At 36.3% G+C, this 15,965-nt stretch overlaps 1 protein-coding gene across 3 annotated transcripts in view; it reads left to right on the top strand.

Moving 5' to 3' along the window:
• The window catches only part of GRIP1 (glutamate receptor interacting protein 1), a 318,436-nt gene that overhangs the window by 147,272 nt on the left and 155,199 nt on the right, over positions 1 to 15,965 (top strand). For all 3 annotated transcript variants that reach the window (XM_011929263.1, XM_011929262.1, XM_011929261.1), the window contains exons 6-7: positions 4,337 to 4,412; positions 6,608 to 6,753. In XM_011929263.1, the coding sequence (XP_011784653.1) occupies positions 4,337 to 4,412; positions 6,608 to 6,753 (222 nt within the window). The remainder of the gene's footprint in view (positions 1 to 4,336; positions 4,413 to 6,607; positions 6,754 to 15,965) is intronic.

Here is a 15,965-nt window from a genome sequence, read left to right as displayed (position 1 = left end):
TTAATACACCAGAATTAAGGGACTTTATTTAAATAAATGTCTCCAGAAACACAGTTGGTTATTGTAGCTTTCTAAAAATGGATCGAAGATTCTAATCTCTTGAGTATCTATGTGCTTCAGCTCAAGTCATCATATTATAATATGGCACTGATCATAACAATTTCAGGTGACTCCAGCTTGTCATTAAACTACTAATTCTAAGGTATAATTCTATCTTGCATTATGTTTTCTTATTAGTAATTTTATTCTGTAAAGACTATGCCTACATTAACAACTCTCAATCTGTAGCATGACAATGAGGTTCAATAGGGAGCTATATAAACATCAGGGATTTGTTTTCTTTCCAACTTTTGTCTTGGGTTCAAGGGGTACATGTGCAGGTTTGTTACATGGGGGAATTGCATGTCATGGGGGCTTGGGGTACAGATAATTTTGTCATTCAAGTAATCATCATCATACTCAATCAGTAGTTTTTCAATCCTCATCCTCCTCCCACCTGCCACCCTCAAATAGGCCCCAGTGTCTGTTGTTCCCTTCTTTGTGTCCATGTGTACTCAATGCTTAGCACCCACTTATAAGCAAGAACATGCAGTATTTGATTTTCCACTATCAGGAATATTTTAACAGTTCACATTTCTTGATTGTTTTTGTCTTCACCTATAACATTTTGTACTTCAACAGAGTAAAAATTCTATCAAAATTATCAAAACATTAATTAAAATTAAACATCTTAATAAATGTGCATGAAAGAATAAAAGAGATGTGGATACTTGTACAGATTTGTCTTAAGTGGTTGAGTTTTAAATAGTAGCTTTCATTTTATCCCAGTCACTTAGCAAATCAATCAGTCAAATGTTAATTAAGCACATGTCAACATGTCAGCATGGAGGGAAGTACTATAGAGACATAAGACAAGACCCCGATCTACAGGGAATTACAGTCCAGTGAATTTAAGACATAAGTTGATAGAGTGCTCAAGTGAGTAGTAGAGAGAATGAGGAACTAGGAACTCGTTGAGAGGTTTAGACTTGTAGTTGTTACATTTTTCTGACCAAGGCCCATTTTTAGGTGGAGGAACAGAGCCCAAGATCATTTACCCTAACCATTCCTAAATTTCTGTTTAAAATAACCAGATGAATATAGTGAAAAGTCACTGTACAAGTAATTTTTGGCTAAAGGGTGATATATACAAATCTGTTTTGCAATACAGATATGAATGAGAAGGTTCTTCAATCACATGCATACGAGTCTAATTATTGAAACACTATGCCAAAAAATACTGCTGTTGCAGATATTCATTGATAGTGACTGTATGGTTAGTCAATAATGAATCAAGTTACTAATAAAAGAGCTAAACCAAGAGTAATGTATTATTAAGAAATAAACAGAATAGAAGCAATTGAAATGTGCAACCACCTCAAGACAACTGATGATGTGATGTTAGTAAAACACCCTTCCCACAGTTTGCAGGAATTTCAACTATCTGTGTGTATGCCCAGGAGTTTTATAATATGAGCTTAGAACACTGCCTGGTATGTGGAGGCACTTAATAAGTGAATGATTGAATATTACCTAGATTTGTGTGGACATCAGACTTCGTAGTATTATACTGATTTTTAAAAACTTGGTTACAGTAAGCCAGTATTAGTTTATGAGTACCACATGTTTATAGGCCTTAATAATTCCCTTAATATGTTGGTTGAACATAAACGTTTTTGGAGTTTTGCATAATTTCTCAATGAGAATCAAAGAATTTCTATTTTTAGATTAGTTTGAGGTCCATCTGGAGGATTTTCCCTGTTCAAAAGGTGGTCATTACGCATCACTTAAGAGTCACTGGTTAATCAGAATGAGAAAGTGCTGTGAGTAAATGTTAGTATGGCAGATAAGATGTTTTGGCATAGATGGGAGTTGAGCTAAACTTAGATCAGTGGAAAATACCAGGACAGCCAGGAAAGAGGAGAAGTTACTGCAGATGGAGCATATCTATGTAGTATGGGTGAAGTTCTTCTTAACCTATTAGAATAGAACTTACAACATTAAGGTTTTAGCTGATGAATGGAATTATATTTCTAATGCTATAGGTCACAAGTTCTAAAACCTTTATTCCCTAAACAATAGAACCTTGCATCCGTAGAGTAAAAATGATGTTCTGCCTTAAACCTTGGAGTGTTAAATTTCAGTTAATGCAAGCAAGCCAGAGGAGATGAGTTGGGCTGATAGGAAAGGCACTCTGCCATGAAGTTGCTTTACACTTTAGACAAGGAAACCTTCTCTAGTCATTGTCAAATGTAAAATTGTAGGTGGGCCTAGTCATTTAACATATGCTGCTTGATACTCAGATTTGGTCCGCACTGTGTCTCTGCCATTGATATTCTCAAAAAGCATCCCAGTTGATACTAATGTACACCAGGATTGAGAATGTCACTGGTCTCTGAGTGGTTCCTGTTTTCCCTTGCTGCTGCAAACTTCTAGAACCTAAGTGAGTCACACAGGAAACTTCGTTCATTACAAATAACAGTAAAATGCCACATATCAAGAAATATACAACTATCTCACACTTTAACAGGCATTCAATGTTACATTTTGAAATTTGTAAATACAAGCCAAAATTATGGAACGATTTCTTGCTATCTTTGGCCCTCATCCTCTTCTCAATCAATTTTCCTTTAGGGAAAAGCAAACCTATTCTTTTTTTTTTATTTTTTTTTATTTTTTTATTTTTATTGTACTTTAAGTTCTAGGGTACATGTGCATAACGTGCAGGTTTGTTACATATGTATACTTGTGCCATGTTGGTGTGCTGCACCCATCAATTCATCAGCACCCATCATTTCATCATTTATATCATGTATAACTCCCCAATGCAATCTTATGATCACCTTGCAAAAGAGAAACTATGTAACAGTATTTACATAAATATGGGTAAGCATTTGTGGTAACATTTAAAATTTTCACTTTAAAATTTTTTTCTGAGAAAGTGGTGAATTTCTTATTTTAAAGAGGAATTTCTAAAGAAGCTAAACACAATGAAAGAATAAAATACTGATAAAATGCTGAATGAGATCTTTTTCCAATCAATCACACTAAACAAATCACTTGTCATAGAAGGGAACACAAAAGAAGCATTTGCCTTCCTGAGGAACTGCAAATGCCTTTTAATTTTTCTCTTAGGCTATTTTCTGTAAGGCGACCTTTTGGCCTATGCCAGGTTTGGGAAATGTCCATCTGTTCTAGCACGCAAATATTAAGGGAGAAATAGTTGACAATAGCTTAATATTTATCAGATATTGGCAAACTAGAAAACTCCCAGATGGACAGACAGGATGGTGATATGCAAAGAAACCAGGTCACATAAAGAATAGATAAGGAAACTGGCATTGTTCAACATTAAGAAGGTGGGATTTAGCCGGCATATAATCTCTGTTTTCAACTTTCAGAAAACATTTTTGTAAAAGAGAGCATACATTTTTATTTTACTGCTCTGGATCATAGAACAAAGACCAGTGAATGAAAGTTGAAGGAGGAGAGATGTCAGTTAAATATTAGGAAGAACTTTGTAACACTCCTTGGTGTCCAAATGTGGAGTGAGCAGCCTCACATCTAGAAGTAGGCCAGCACCCGTGCATTTCATGCAGACGCTGGTGGATCACAGATTAAGGAAATTGTACCAAAGGATTATGGATTAAAAAGAGAATTTACAATAAATTACCTTCCATCTTGAAACAGCTATGTTTCCATGAATTCTTGTGGAGAATTTTTTCTAACAGAAAATTAAAATTCCCATTCAAGGATTGCAGCTGGTTTGACACAGTATGAAAAATTTGCCCCAAATTTTTGAACACCGCACTTTTAATGAAAGCCACTTGGTCACTTGAATTTTTTTTTTTTTTTTGCTTTCTTTTTTAATACTAGGATTTTTATTTTACTTTGGTTTTTGTTTCCTTTATGTTAGGTTGTAGACCTACTGACCAGTATTTTAGATCAGTTTTATTGGCACAGATATACACATCTGTACTGTATAACTGACAGCTGTTCAAATCGGGCCAGTACTTGATATAATCAGTTGATCCTCTTGCCATACCAGTTGTTAAATACTTTCTATGTTATCTGGTTACAGCCATGTATTTATTGAAAGATGGAGAAATGGTGACTTCAAAAATATATTCTTTATAAAATGAGCAAGACCTTTAAGCCTTTTGTATGCCTCAAGGATAATTTTACATATTTTCCTCCGTACATGAAGTAGGACATTTCTCAGCTGAAATCTTGCAGGTGATTTTTTTAAATGTCAACAATGAAAGCATTTTTAAGCTGTATTCCTTTTCTTTGCTAGGGGGAGCACATGATGATAGAAATAAATCTCGTCCAGTTGTGATAACATGTGTTCGTCCTGGAGGACCTGCTGACAGGTAAACTTTATCTTTCTGTGTCACTATCCAAAATGAAATAAATACAGCTGGGGACTTTGACATAGAAGTTGATACATTAGAAATTTTACAGTAAAATGCAGATATTAAGCAAACATGTTACAATGTGAAAACTGAGAGTCTGAGCTATGGAATCAGAAAAAATAAGGTTTGCCTCTAGAGTCTATACTTACTGTACTGTATGTTTATCAAGTGACTTAATACTGAGCTCAATTTCCACCACCGTTGGAAATGTAGATACTAATATCTACCTTTCAGAGCTGTTCAGTTTTATCAAAGGTTGGAGATATATAATGCCTTACAGGGGCCTGGCACAGGGGAGGCACTTACAGAACTCAGCTGGCTCTTTTAGGCAGGTGCTGGAAATGCATCTTCTCCTGTTGCTAATCTCCCAGCCTGGACAGATAGGTGGTGGTGGTGAGAATCTTACCATTCTCAACATTCTTACTATTAGTGTTATCTTTTGATAGTGACTATGAAGGTCAGAATGGAAGTGATTTTTAGTAAAATGGAAGACATTTCATTAGTCTCTAGAGTTTTCTTTGCATTTCTCTTCCTTGCTAATTTGAATATGTGAAGGGCAAATGCCTTCAACTTTCCTATTGTAAGCCTTGTAGGGCCCCAAGTAAGCTCACAACTTAAGTGTCTCTGGAGATACTCACCTCTGTATTAGTTTCCCACAGCAAAAGTTGACTCTATAATGATGGGGGAACACAACTGCTGCTGTTAGAGACTGTTGAAGGGGAGGAGGAAAATGTACTGATTCCTCCTGTCTCTCTGTTTGAGACCAGGATAAACTTAAAAACCTTTGTTAAGAGATAAAGATAACAATATTATTTATTGTTAATAAATATTAACCATTAATAACCATTAATTAATTAACCATTTATAACCATTATTTATTAAGAATTTACTATGTGCTAGGGACTGTTCTGAGGGCTTGGCAGACATTATCTTATTTTATCCTTACAACCCACCCTCTAGATGAGGTCTCTGTATCCACATTTAGAGATGACAAAACTGCCCAGTATGGCAGTGAGTAAGTGAAAGAACTGTGGGAGGAATTCAGGTTTCCTTTCCTTTGAAGCTCATATGATTAGCTCACTTTTAAGAAAGATGATATTTCATATAAAATTAGAAAATAGGAAAAAACACTGGTGTCTTACTTGTGCTGACGTGTATTTGCATTTGCAGCGGGTAGCAAAATGTCCAAGAGTTTCCTTTTTTCCCTTTCCATGTGTCTCTAGTGAATCACTCTTCCTGAAGCAAATTAGAATGTTTTCATTTCTTATTAACATTTAGAGTTGGAGTTGACGGAAATGTCAAAACATAGGCTACAAGCTTGTGAGTGGTGTACTTGTATCACCAAATTAATTTAGAACTCAAAGAAATCTGAGAATTTAAGAAAAAAATCGGAGCCAAAGGACTTAGAGAGTGAACTTGGTGAAAGATGTTTATTTCAAAGGTCATTATTATTCTTTCCAAATCCTCAGCATATAATCCCACCGTTTGATTTTCTCATTTCTGTGCCCCTCCCTGAGGCAGGGTTGTCTGGGGACCACCCTGGCTGTACTTTTTTGGTGTCACTGAGTCACCTCTCAACGCCTCGAGTGTCCGTGGTCACAGTAGGGAGAATAGCATTTGCCTTCCTCTTCCAGGGAATGTGAGGTTAAATCAATTTCATGATTGCCAAATGGCCTTATAAATCAGTAGGGAAATTTATAGACAAGGGAAATTTCTCACCAGCAATTCCTATCCTGCTTGGATTCACTGGTAATAATTTGAATGAAATTCCCTGGCTTTTCTGTTTACCTGACTTTGGGAAAATAGGTGAATAGTATTTTCTGGCCTCTATTGAATCCGTTTTAGACATTCAGGCAAAAACGTAGAAAAGGGAAAATATGCCCTTCTTACTTTTGTACTTCAAGAATTACCTGTGGGTAACTAGGATTTTTGCTAATGTGTAGTTATTTTCTCATTACTTATTTTCATCTTACGGCAATTTTCTGTTCAGGGTTACTTCTTTACACTCTTACTGTCACACTTGATGCTTTAAAAGATTGCAGATGGGATGAATGGCAGAATATGTGTGACAAAACGAATCTGGCTAAGTGACTATTAATACCAAGCCCCTTTGTGGTAAATTAATAAAGACTATTCCTTTATTCTCCCTTCAGAGAGGGCACGATCAAACCTGGTGACAGGTTGCTCAGTGTGGATGGAATTCGGCTTCTTGGAACCACGCATGCTGAAGCCATGAGTATTCTTAAACAATGTGGACAAGAAGCAACGCTGCTGATAGAATATGATGTCTCAGTAATGGGTATGTTGGAGTCCTGAAGGTGTGATCTCCAAGCACCAGAATGTCACTATCTGTCCCTGATTTTGGATTAAGTATGTATTGTTATGCCCTCCTGGAACAGACAGAATTCATAAATACTATATCATATTACTCTGAGTTCAGGAAGATGTGAGTGGCTGTACTTTATAGTGATGTAGAGTTCTCATGTCAATAGGTTCCATAATAAAGTCTCATTCTGTCACTGTGTCACCTAGCAATCAGCTCTTCTATGTGGATTACCCTTTGGCAGCAAAGTGTTTTTTCCCCTCCAAATCACAAAAATAGTATTATTAACGTAAGGACTGGTATTCTTTTTTTTTTTATTACATAGACACTGACAGCAGTAGATGATTCCTTTCCTTCTTGTAACTTCACAGTGTGAAGTCAGCTAATCAAAATAATAGAAATGACCATTTATTTCACCATCAGATTTAGGGATAAGAAAAATAAAGGAGATGTAGGATCATCGATTAAAATAAAAACTTGAGTGCAGTTTTCTTTTTTAAAATTATGATTCTACTAGAAAGAAACTATTTTTATACTCATACCTATAGTAAAACTGGCAAGATAGTCTCATGTGGCTTTTAAATGGTAAGAGAGCCAACGTCTTGTGTAATGTTGACTAAGGCAGAAAAATTGTGAGAGAATGAATTGGAACTTGAAATTGAAACTTAAATCATGCTGTGAATAAACCTTACAATTATCAGACTCCATTAGGTGACCTGGCTTTACCATCTAGTTTTATGTTGTGAAATGTAGCTGAGAAAAAGAGACTTATTCTATAACTGCATACTCCTTTATTTCTCACTCTGTGTAACTCATCTGTAACAATGTTGTACGAGAGTATTCTTAATCTGTTTGCTGGCCTGAAATGTCTGGAGAGTATGAGGTTTCCTAATGGGAAAGTATGAAACTTAAGGAGTTTTTAGAAGGATAAATGATGTGGTATACCCTTGATGTGGAAAGTTCATAAATGAATATTCCCTCCCTTACTTTCCACCTTCCTTTTTCCCTCTCTCCTTTTTTCTTTCCATCCTTCCTTCCCTCCTTTCTTTCTGTCTTATTTTTGTTATAGTTTTTTTAATTAGATGTTGAGTTAGATGATTTGGGTTCTGTTTTCAACTCTACTAATTTCTAGATATTAATTTGGAGCATATGATTTGATTTCCCTGTGCCTTATTTGTCAAATGGGGACTAGCATCCCTATTTTAAAGACAATTACGAAGATAAAATCAGATTGCATAAGTAAGGTATATTTTAAATGATGAGACAAGTGGATTGTTAGCATTAAAAATTGAAGCAGATATTTGACATCTAACTCCTTTGTTCAGTCTACAAACATTTATTGAACTAAATGGCAGGGACTAGGAAAAAGATGAACAAAATAGACCTGGTCCCTGACCTTATGAAGCTTGCAATGGATAGGAAGAACAGACAGTAAACAAGGATATTGCCAAACAAATAAATTCATAAAATGTGATCATTGCTGTAAAGGATAAGAACAGTATTCTGTAATAGGGAATAATGGCAGGCACAGGTGAGGGTTGGCAGGTGATTTAAATAGGGCAGTCAGTGAAGAGGTAAGAGGTTAAAACCCAAAGGTTTAGAAGGAACCAGCTCCCAGACTGAAGACAATAGTCTCTGTAAGGCTGCAGCATTCCACATCAGAGAGACAAGGTCTCCTCCACTGGGATAGATACCATTTAGGGGAAAAGCCCTCCAAGTTTCACCATTGCCAGGGTCAGGAGGGAATGGGGTGACCCTACCTGTTTGCCTTCTTTCCAACTCACTCTCACATTCTGAATGAAACCTGACAGTTTTCACACCCTAGAATTCCCAGTCAGCTCCTTAATATAGGAGAAAGTGAACTATCAGGAAGGAAACTCATTTTAAGAGTTCCTCAAGGTTGCTGAATATAAGCTGATTATACAAAAATCAGTTGCCTTTCTGTATATCAGCCAAAACAGAAAGTTAAAATTTTAAGGTATCCTTTATAAGAGCAATACAATTACAAGGTTCCTATAAGGAATAAACCTTATAAAAGTTGTATGAACCCATTATAGATATAGATATGCATATGCATATACAGATGCATAAAAGAATACTTAAATACATAAAGACCTATATTATGATCTTGGAGGGGAACCTTTAATAGCTAAAAGATGTCATTTCTCCCAAATGTATCCACACATTTAATTCTATTTAAAAATCTCAAAAAAAGCATCTTTGAGGTTACCTGAATAAGCTGTTTTTATGTACATGAAGTTAGAAAAGGGAGAAAGGAAAAATTGTCAAAATATTTTTTAAACAATCTGAAGACAGAGAAGATTGTTCTACCCAGTATCAAGACTCATTCTAAAATTGTGGCCTTAAGTCTGTCTAATATTAACATGGGATGATAAGAGACCAGTAGAAGAGGATAAAATGCCTAAAACAGACCACTGTCCCTATGGAACCAGAGGTATAGTCAAACATCAGTGAAGAAATGTTCAACTAATCAGTAAATGATGCTGGAACAATTAACCACTTGGGGAAAATTAAATTCCTACTTCATATTATACCCAAAAATAAATTTTATATTTACTTAACCATTTCCCAGTAGACTGCTATTATAAATAACTAAAAAGAATCTCTTTCTACCTAAATGTTTGTCTGTATTTCTCATTTCATTGAGACAATGTGTTAAATATATTTGAAACATAATTCCAATTGTCTTCCAGAAAAGTTGCACTATTTTATATTACTACCAGCAATGCCTTAAGTGTACATCTCATCAGAGTTTGTCAACATTGAATATTATTTTTAATATATCTTATTTGTTAGGTAAACATTGCATTACATTTTAATTCAACTCAAAAAATTTCTAGTGCAGGTAAGTATTTTTTCATATGTTCATCTTCATTTTCTATTGTCATTTATGTCCTTTATCATTTTTCTATTGGAGATGCTTTTAGTTTTTTTGTTTATTGGCTTGTACTAACTATATATTAAAGGCATTAGTCATCTGTTTTTCATAAAAACTTTTCTCAGTAGCTTATTTCCCTTCAAAGTTATTTATGGACTTCTATTGTGATAGCTTTCTGTCACTCTTAGATGAAGCTAAATAGATACAATAATTTCAGTTACAAACTTAGATAAGGAACAATAGTTCAGTAGTATATGTACATATCAATATCAGCATGTTGGTCAAAACCATTCAACAAGTCTCTAGGAAGTTCCAAACTTTCTCACATCTTCTATCTTCTTCTGAGCCCTCCAAACTGTTCCAATCTCTGCCCATTATCCAGTTCCAAAGTCACTTCCATATTTTCAAGTATCTTTATAGCAGTGCCCTATTTCCCTCAATACCAATTTTCTATATTAGTCTGTTTTCACACTGCTCTAAAGAACTACCTGAGACTGGGTAATTTATAAAGAAAAAAGGTTTAATTGACCCACAGTTCTGCACGGCTGGGGAGGCCTCAGGAAACTTGCAATCATGGAGAAGCAAGGCACATCTTACATGGTGGCGAGAGAGAGAGAGATGAAGCACCACACACTTTTAAACCATCAGATCTTGTGAGAACTCACTATCATGAGAACAGCATGGGGGAAAACTGTCCCCATGATCCAATCACCTCCCACCAGGTCCTGCCATCAACATGTGGGATTACAATTCAAGATGAGATTTGGGGTGGGAACACAGAGCCAAACTATATCAACTAGCCTAAGGAGGGAATTTATTAGCCTACAAAAGTAAAAAGCCCAAGATATATCCTGACTTTAGAAACAAGCTTAATAATGTTATAGGAATTTTGTCTCTCCATTCTCCTTGCCTGAGAAAGGCTGTCTTCTGTCACAGCAAGATGGCCCTACCACCCAAAAGTCTACATTATTTTGAGAGTTTGTGATGCCAGAAAAAGAAACAAGACTGATCTCCTCTAAAAGATTCTTAATGACTTAGCTTGGGGCAAATGCTGATCACTACACTAAGCACTGTGTCCAGGGATATAGTGCACTCTACAACTGTGGTATAGAAGGCAAGAACATATGCTGAATGGCCCAAACAGAATGAGCCAGAGAAATGACAATTCCCCAAAGTAGATGATGTGGGATTGACAAAGAAAATAATAGGTGCCATTTTAAGATGCAATTAAATGTTAAATATTATGTTCCCACTAATAGTATATGAGAGTTTCCTTTGCTTCACATCCTCATTAGTGCTTGGTATTTGTATTAGTCCCTTTTCATGCTGCTGATAAAGACATACTCAAGACCAGGCAATTTATAAAAGAAAGAGGTTTAACGGTCTCACAGTTCCACATGGCTTGGGAGGCCTCACAATCATGGCAGAAGGTGAAAGGAACGTTTCACATGGTGGCAGACAGCAGAAGAGAACTGTGCAGGGAAACTCCCCTTTATAAAACCATAAGATCTCATGAGACTTATTCACTCTCACGAGAATAGCATGGGAAAGACCTGCCACCATGATTCAATTACCTCCCACCAGGTCCCTCCCACAACACATGGGAATTGTGAGAGCTACAATTCAAGATGAGATTTGGATGGGGGTACAGCCAAACCATAACAGTATTCTCTGCCTGTTTCATTCTAACCGTTCTGATCAGCGTGTGGTGGCATCTCATTTTAAGTTTGATATACATTTCCTGGATGAATAACAATGTGGAGGACCTTTTCATTGCCAGGAAGACATGCTTATGGCTTTGGTTTTACTTTCATGAATAATACTTTGATTTATTTACATACTACTACAAGTACACACATTATTTCTTAGAAAGTGTGTGTGTGTGGTGTGTGTACAATATAGATATCAATACCTCAACCCTGGAATCAGATATATTTTTTCAGTAAATCTCAAATGATAAATATTAGTAAATTCAGTGCTCTGTTTAGGAAAGCTATTGAAACTGTCAATTTTATTAACTACCAGTGCTCTGTTTAGGAAAGCTATTGAAACTGTCAATTTTATTAACTAAAGTTTCATTTAGTCTGTGTCAATTTAGTCTGTGACATTTTAAGGACAATTTTTTGAAATAAGGAAGACTGAGAAAAATAAGGTTGAAGAAAAATTAAGAGTTCAATTTTAGATATGCTAAGTTTGAGATGTCTGTCCATCATGTAAGTGGAGGTATGAGTTGAAAGTTGAGTATTTTAGGTGGAGTTCAGTACACAGGTCAGAGCAGAAGATACAAATTTTTAAGTCGTCATCACTTATATTGCAAGGCTGGATGAGACACGTAGGGGAGAGAGTTTAGGCAGAGAAGAGAGAGGCCCAAGGACTGAGCTCTGAGACCATCCCATAGTTACATCAGGAATGTGTAGAGGACCCTGTAAAATAAATAGAGGAGGCCAATGCACTGATGGAGACAGTGAACCAAGGCCAAGCATGGAGTCATGGAGGCCAGATTTTTCCTGTGTAAAATGGTGGCAATTACACTACCACACTCACAAGTTGCTATGAGGAGCAAAAGGATTAATGCATATGTGGTGCTTGGCACATCATATGTGCTCAATAAATTGTGAACAAATTATTTAAAATGCATATGGGAAAAACCTACACTTCAACATTGTTGAACTATATTACCAAATGATTGGGTCTGAGAGCCCTGTGGTTGGAAAAATAACATAAAAGTATAAGTATAAGGAAAGCATGAGCATCTTTTTTTTTTTCTTCTTCAACTTTTAAGTTCAGGGGTAAATGTGCAGGATGTGCAGGTTTGTTACATAGATAAACGTGTGCCATAGTGGTTTGCTGCACGGATCAACCTATCACCTAGATATTAAGCCCAGCATCCATTAGCTATTCTTCCTGATGCTCTCCCTTCCCCTGCTCCCCCGACAGGTCCCGGTGTGTGTTGTTCCCCTCCATGTGTCCACATGTTCTCATCATTCAGTTCTCACTTATAAGTGAGAACATGCAGTGTTTGATTTTCTGTTCCTGCATTAGTTTGCTGAGGAGAATGGCTTCCAACTCCATCCATGTTCCGGCAAAGGACATGATCTCATTCCTTTTTATGACTGCATAGTATTCCATAGTGTATATGTATCACATTTTCTTTATCCAGTCTGTCATTGATGGGCAGTTGGGTTGATTCCATGTCTTTGGAAAGCATGAACTTCTAAGGAAAAAAGTTCTGAAAGCAATGACTGTAGTAAAATACAGTGTCTTTTAAAGTAAGACAAACTTGGTTTTGGATTTTGGCTCTCTGTTGACCTTGGACAATATTTAACCTCTCCAAGCTTGAACTTTTCCATCTCTAAAATAGGGATGATGGTAGTACTTCTTCATAGGGCTGATGAAAAGATGAAGTGAGTGAATACATGTAAAGTGCTTGCCTTAACCAAACTGTTAGTGAATACCAAGAAATTAAATTGGCTCTTTTCATGCTCCACTTCTCTAAAATGAACCTCAAGTCTCCCATTATGCTGGATTAAGATGAAGCTGATGGTTCACTCTGTGACAACATTGAATTGTTGTTACAAAGCATATTTGGAAATGACATGTTCTGGATCATTTTATGTTCTAAAAGTTCATCAGAATACTTATTTTGCTTAGACCTTTGCTAAAATATTTCTAAAACTTGTTCCTGAGAATATGTATTAAGTTAGGTACTTGAGTCTTTGGTAGAGGAACACAAGAACATCGTTCTGAACACCAATCCTTGGGCAGGTGTTACAGAGTCAAGAGGTGTAGAACATTGTGCCAAATCTGTACTGACTTGTAACTTGCTCTGGATTTTTAAAATTACATGATTCTCTAATATTTGTCTATTTTATAAATTCCTTCTCTGGGAAGAACTACAGATGACAGTCAGTGAACATGAAATTCTTGCTGGCTGAATAAAACAAGGCTCACTGTAGAGTAATTATAACGAGAGACAGTTAATGTCTACAGTGGTCTTAGTAGCTTTCAAATGTAACCAACAAACTATTATAGTTGATAATAAAGATGGAAAAATAACTAAAATATTTTTCCCAAATGCCCTGAGCTTTCCCACTGTTGTGCCCAATATCTAGTATTCCTATGCACAAACTTTGCAAAATATAGTACTGGCCCAGGTCAAATCCATCTCCCTCATTCATCCTGTTCTTATTTGGATTATTCAATCTCTCATTTTTTCTTTTGAGGGAGGAAGGAGCACTCTCTGTAATACTTTCCTGGTGACTCTTGAAAGTATTTACATTTTAGTTTACCTTAATAATCTATGTATTTTTCTATTGTGCCACTAGTTTCTACAGACTCTGTGGGGACACTAACCAATCATCTTTATCTGACTATTTCCATAACACCTAATATGGAGCCCTCAAACATACATAGAAGGCACTTAAAGACAACTGTGAATTGAACAATGTGTTCACCCATCGATTAGCTGTTCTTATGAATCATCATCATTGAGTGGTATGTGTAGAATGTAGCAGAACATCAGTGTTTATGCTGTAGTTTTAAAATGAAGTTACTACATGATTTTATCTTACATTGCACAATGATGTCATGGATCTTTCAATCACAACACCTCCTAATCTACCTATGATATTTTTCTGAATTCCTGTAAATCTCTGTCTTTCCCTTTAGCTGTTACTGTCTTTGCTCAGCTTCAAACCTTTCTTTTTGATCACCTAGATTATGCTAGCATGCAAAACCAAGGATACTGAGAAAAGTTTTATCATTGCCTTAGAAATGCCCAACAGTGTTAGCTAGGCATGGTAGCACCACCTGTAGTCTTAGATACTGAGGATGCAGAGGCTGGAGGATTGCTTCAGCTCAGGAGTTTGAGGCTGCCATGAGTTAAGATCACACCACTGCACTCCAGAATGGGCGAGAAAGCAAGATCTCTCTTTAAAAAAAAAAAAAAAAAAAAGATAAGAAAGGAAGGAATGCCCTATGGTATTATATCTTTGCCTAGCAGCTACATGAGCAGTCCTCACTTATATGCATTTAATCTCGAGCAAAGATAAAATAGCAATTTTTAAATAATTCCTTTTTATCAAGACTGCTATGAGTCTTCAGAAGAGATTATTAACTCCCTTGCAGTAAAAAACTGTAGGTTTATTGGCATTATCACAACTATATCTTGGCTGTATTTTGTATTTTATTTGGGGGAGATATCAAGATATAAAACTTCTACCAGTCGCAAGAGTAAATTATTCACTATTCATACTTTATCGATTTCTTTTGTTTGTTTCTTTTATTTTCTTTTTTTTGAGACGGAGTCTTGCTCTGTAGCCCAGGCTACAGAGCTCACTGCAACCTCTGCCTCCCGGGTTCACGCCATTCTACTGCCTCAGCCTCCTGAGTAGCTGGGACTACAGGCGCCCGCCACCACGCCCGGCTAATTTTTGTATTTTTAGTAGAGACGGGGTTTCACCGTGTTGGCCAGGATAGTCTCCATATCCTGACCTTGTGATCCGCCTGCCTTGGCCTCCCAAAGGGCTGGGATTACAGGCATGAGCCACCGTGCCCGGCCCATACTTTATCGACTTCTTACAGGTGATCTCAGTGAACTGGAAACAGTTTTCCAAGGGCTGCTAAAGTATTTGTAACACAACACACAAGCTTCCTTGTGGGTTTCCAGCTTAACTTTCTTTTCATGGAAAATGTCATTAAAGGGACGTTCAGAGGGTTTCCTACATAAAAGAAGTCTATAAGTTTTAAATGACAGTGGTATTTTAAGATAAAAATTGGATTTTCTTATATGTTCTCTGTTTTCTAGAGAAAAAAAAGGTTAATTTTGGCAGAATACTCTGGCTCCCACCTTCCTCATTCCCTTTTACATATTCAAACTCAGAGCCACTTACTATGTTTCTGGAGATAAAACTAGTGGGTGAGAAAAGAGTTACCCTAGTTTAGGAAAGGGTGTGAATTTTTAGTTACTTTTATATTACTAAATTAGAATAGAGTATGCTTTAAAATTTACTTTTGTGTTATAGTACAACACACAAAGAGAAAAGCACTGAAATCTTAGTTGTACAACTTATTAAAGTTTCATTTATGTGTTCTCCATTGAGGTCAAGAAATGAAACATAATTATCATCACCAAAAGCCCCATTGTGCTTTCTCTCATCCCTTCTTCATATGTAACCCCTGTCTTGATTTTCTAAACCAGAGATTCATTTTGCTGGACTTTAAACTTTATATAAATGAAATCATACAGTGTATTTATTTGGTAGCCGGGTTCTTTTGCCCAAATTATGTT

This window comes from Colobus angolensis, unplaced genomic scaffold (genome assembly GCF_000951035.1).
Source record: "Colobus angolensis palliatus isolate OR3802 unplaced genomic scaffold, Cang.pa_1.0 Scaffold80, whole genome shotgun sequence".
Lineage (NCBI taxonomy): Eukaryota > Metazoa > Chordata > Mammalia > Primates > Cercopithecidae > Colobus > Colobus angolensis.
Note: the sequence above shows the minus strand (reverse complement) of the source record. Positions and strands in the feature narration are given on the sequence as shown.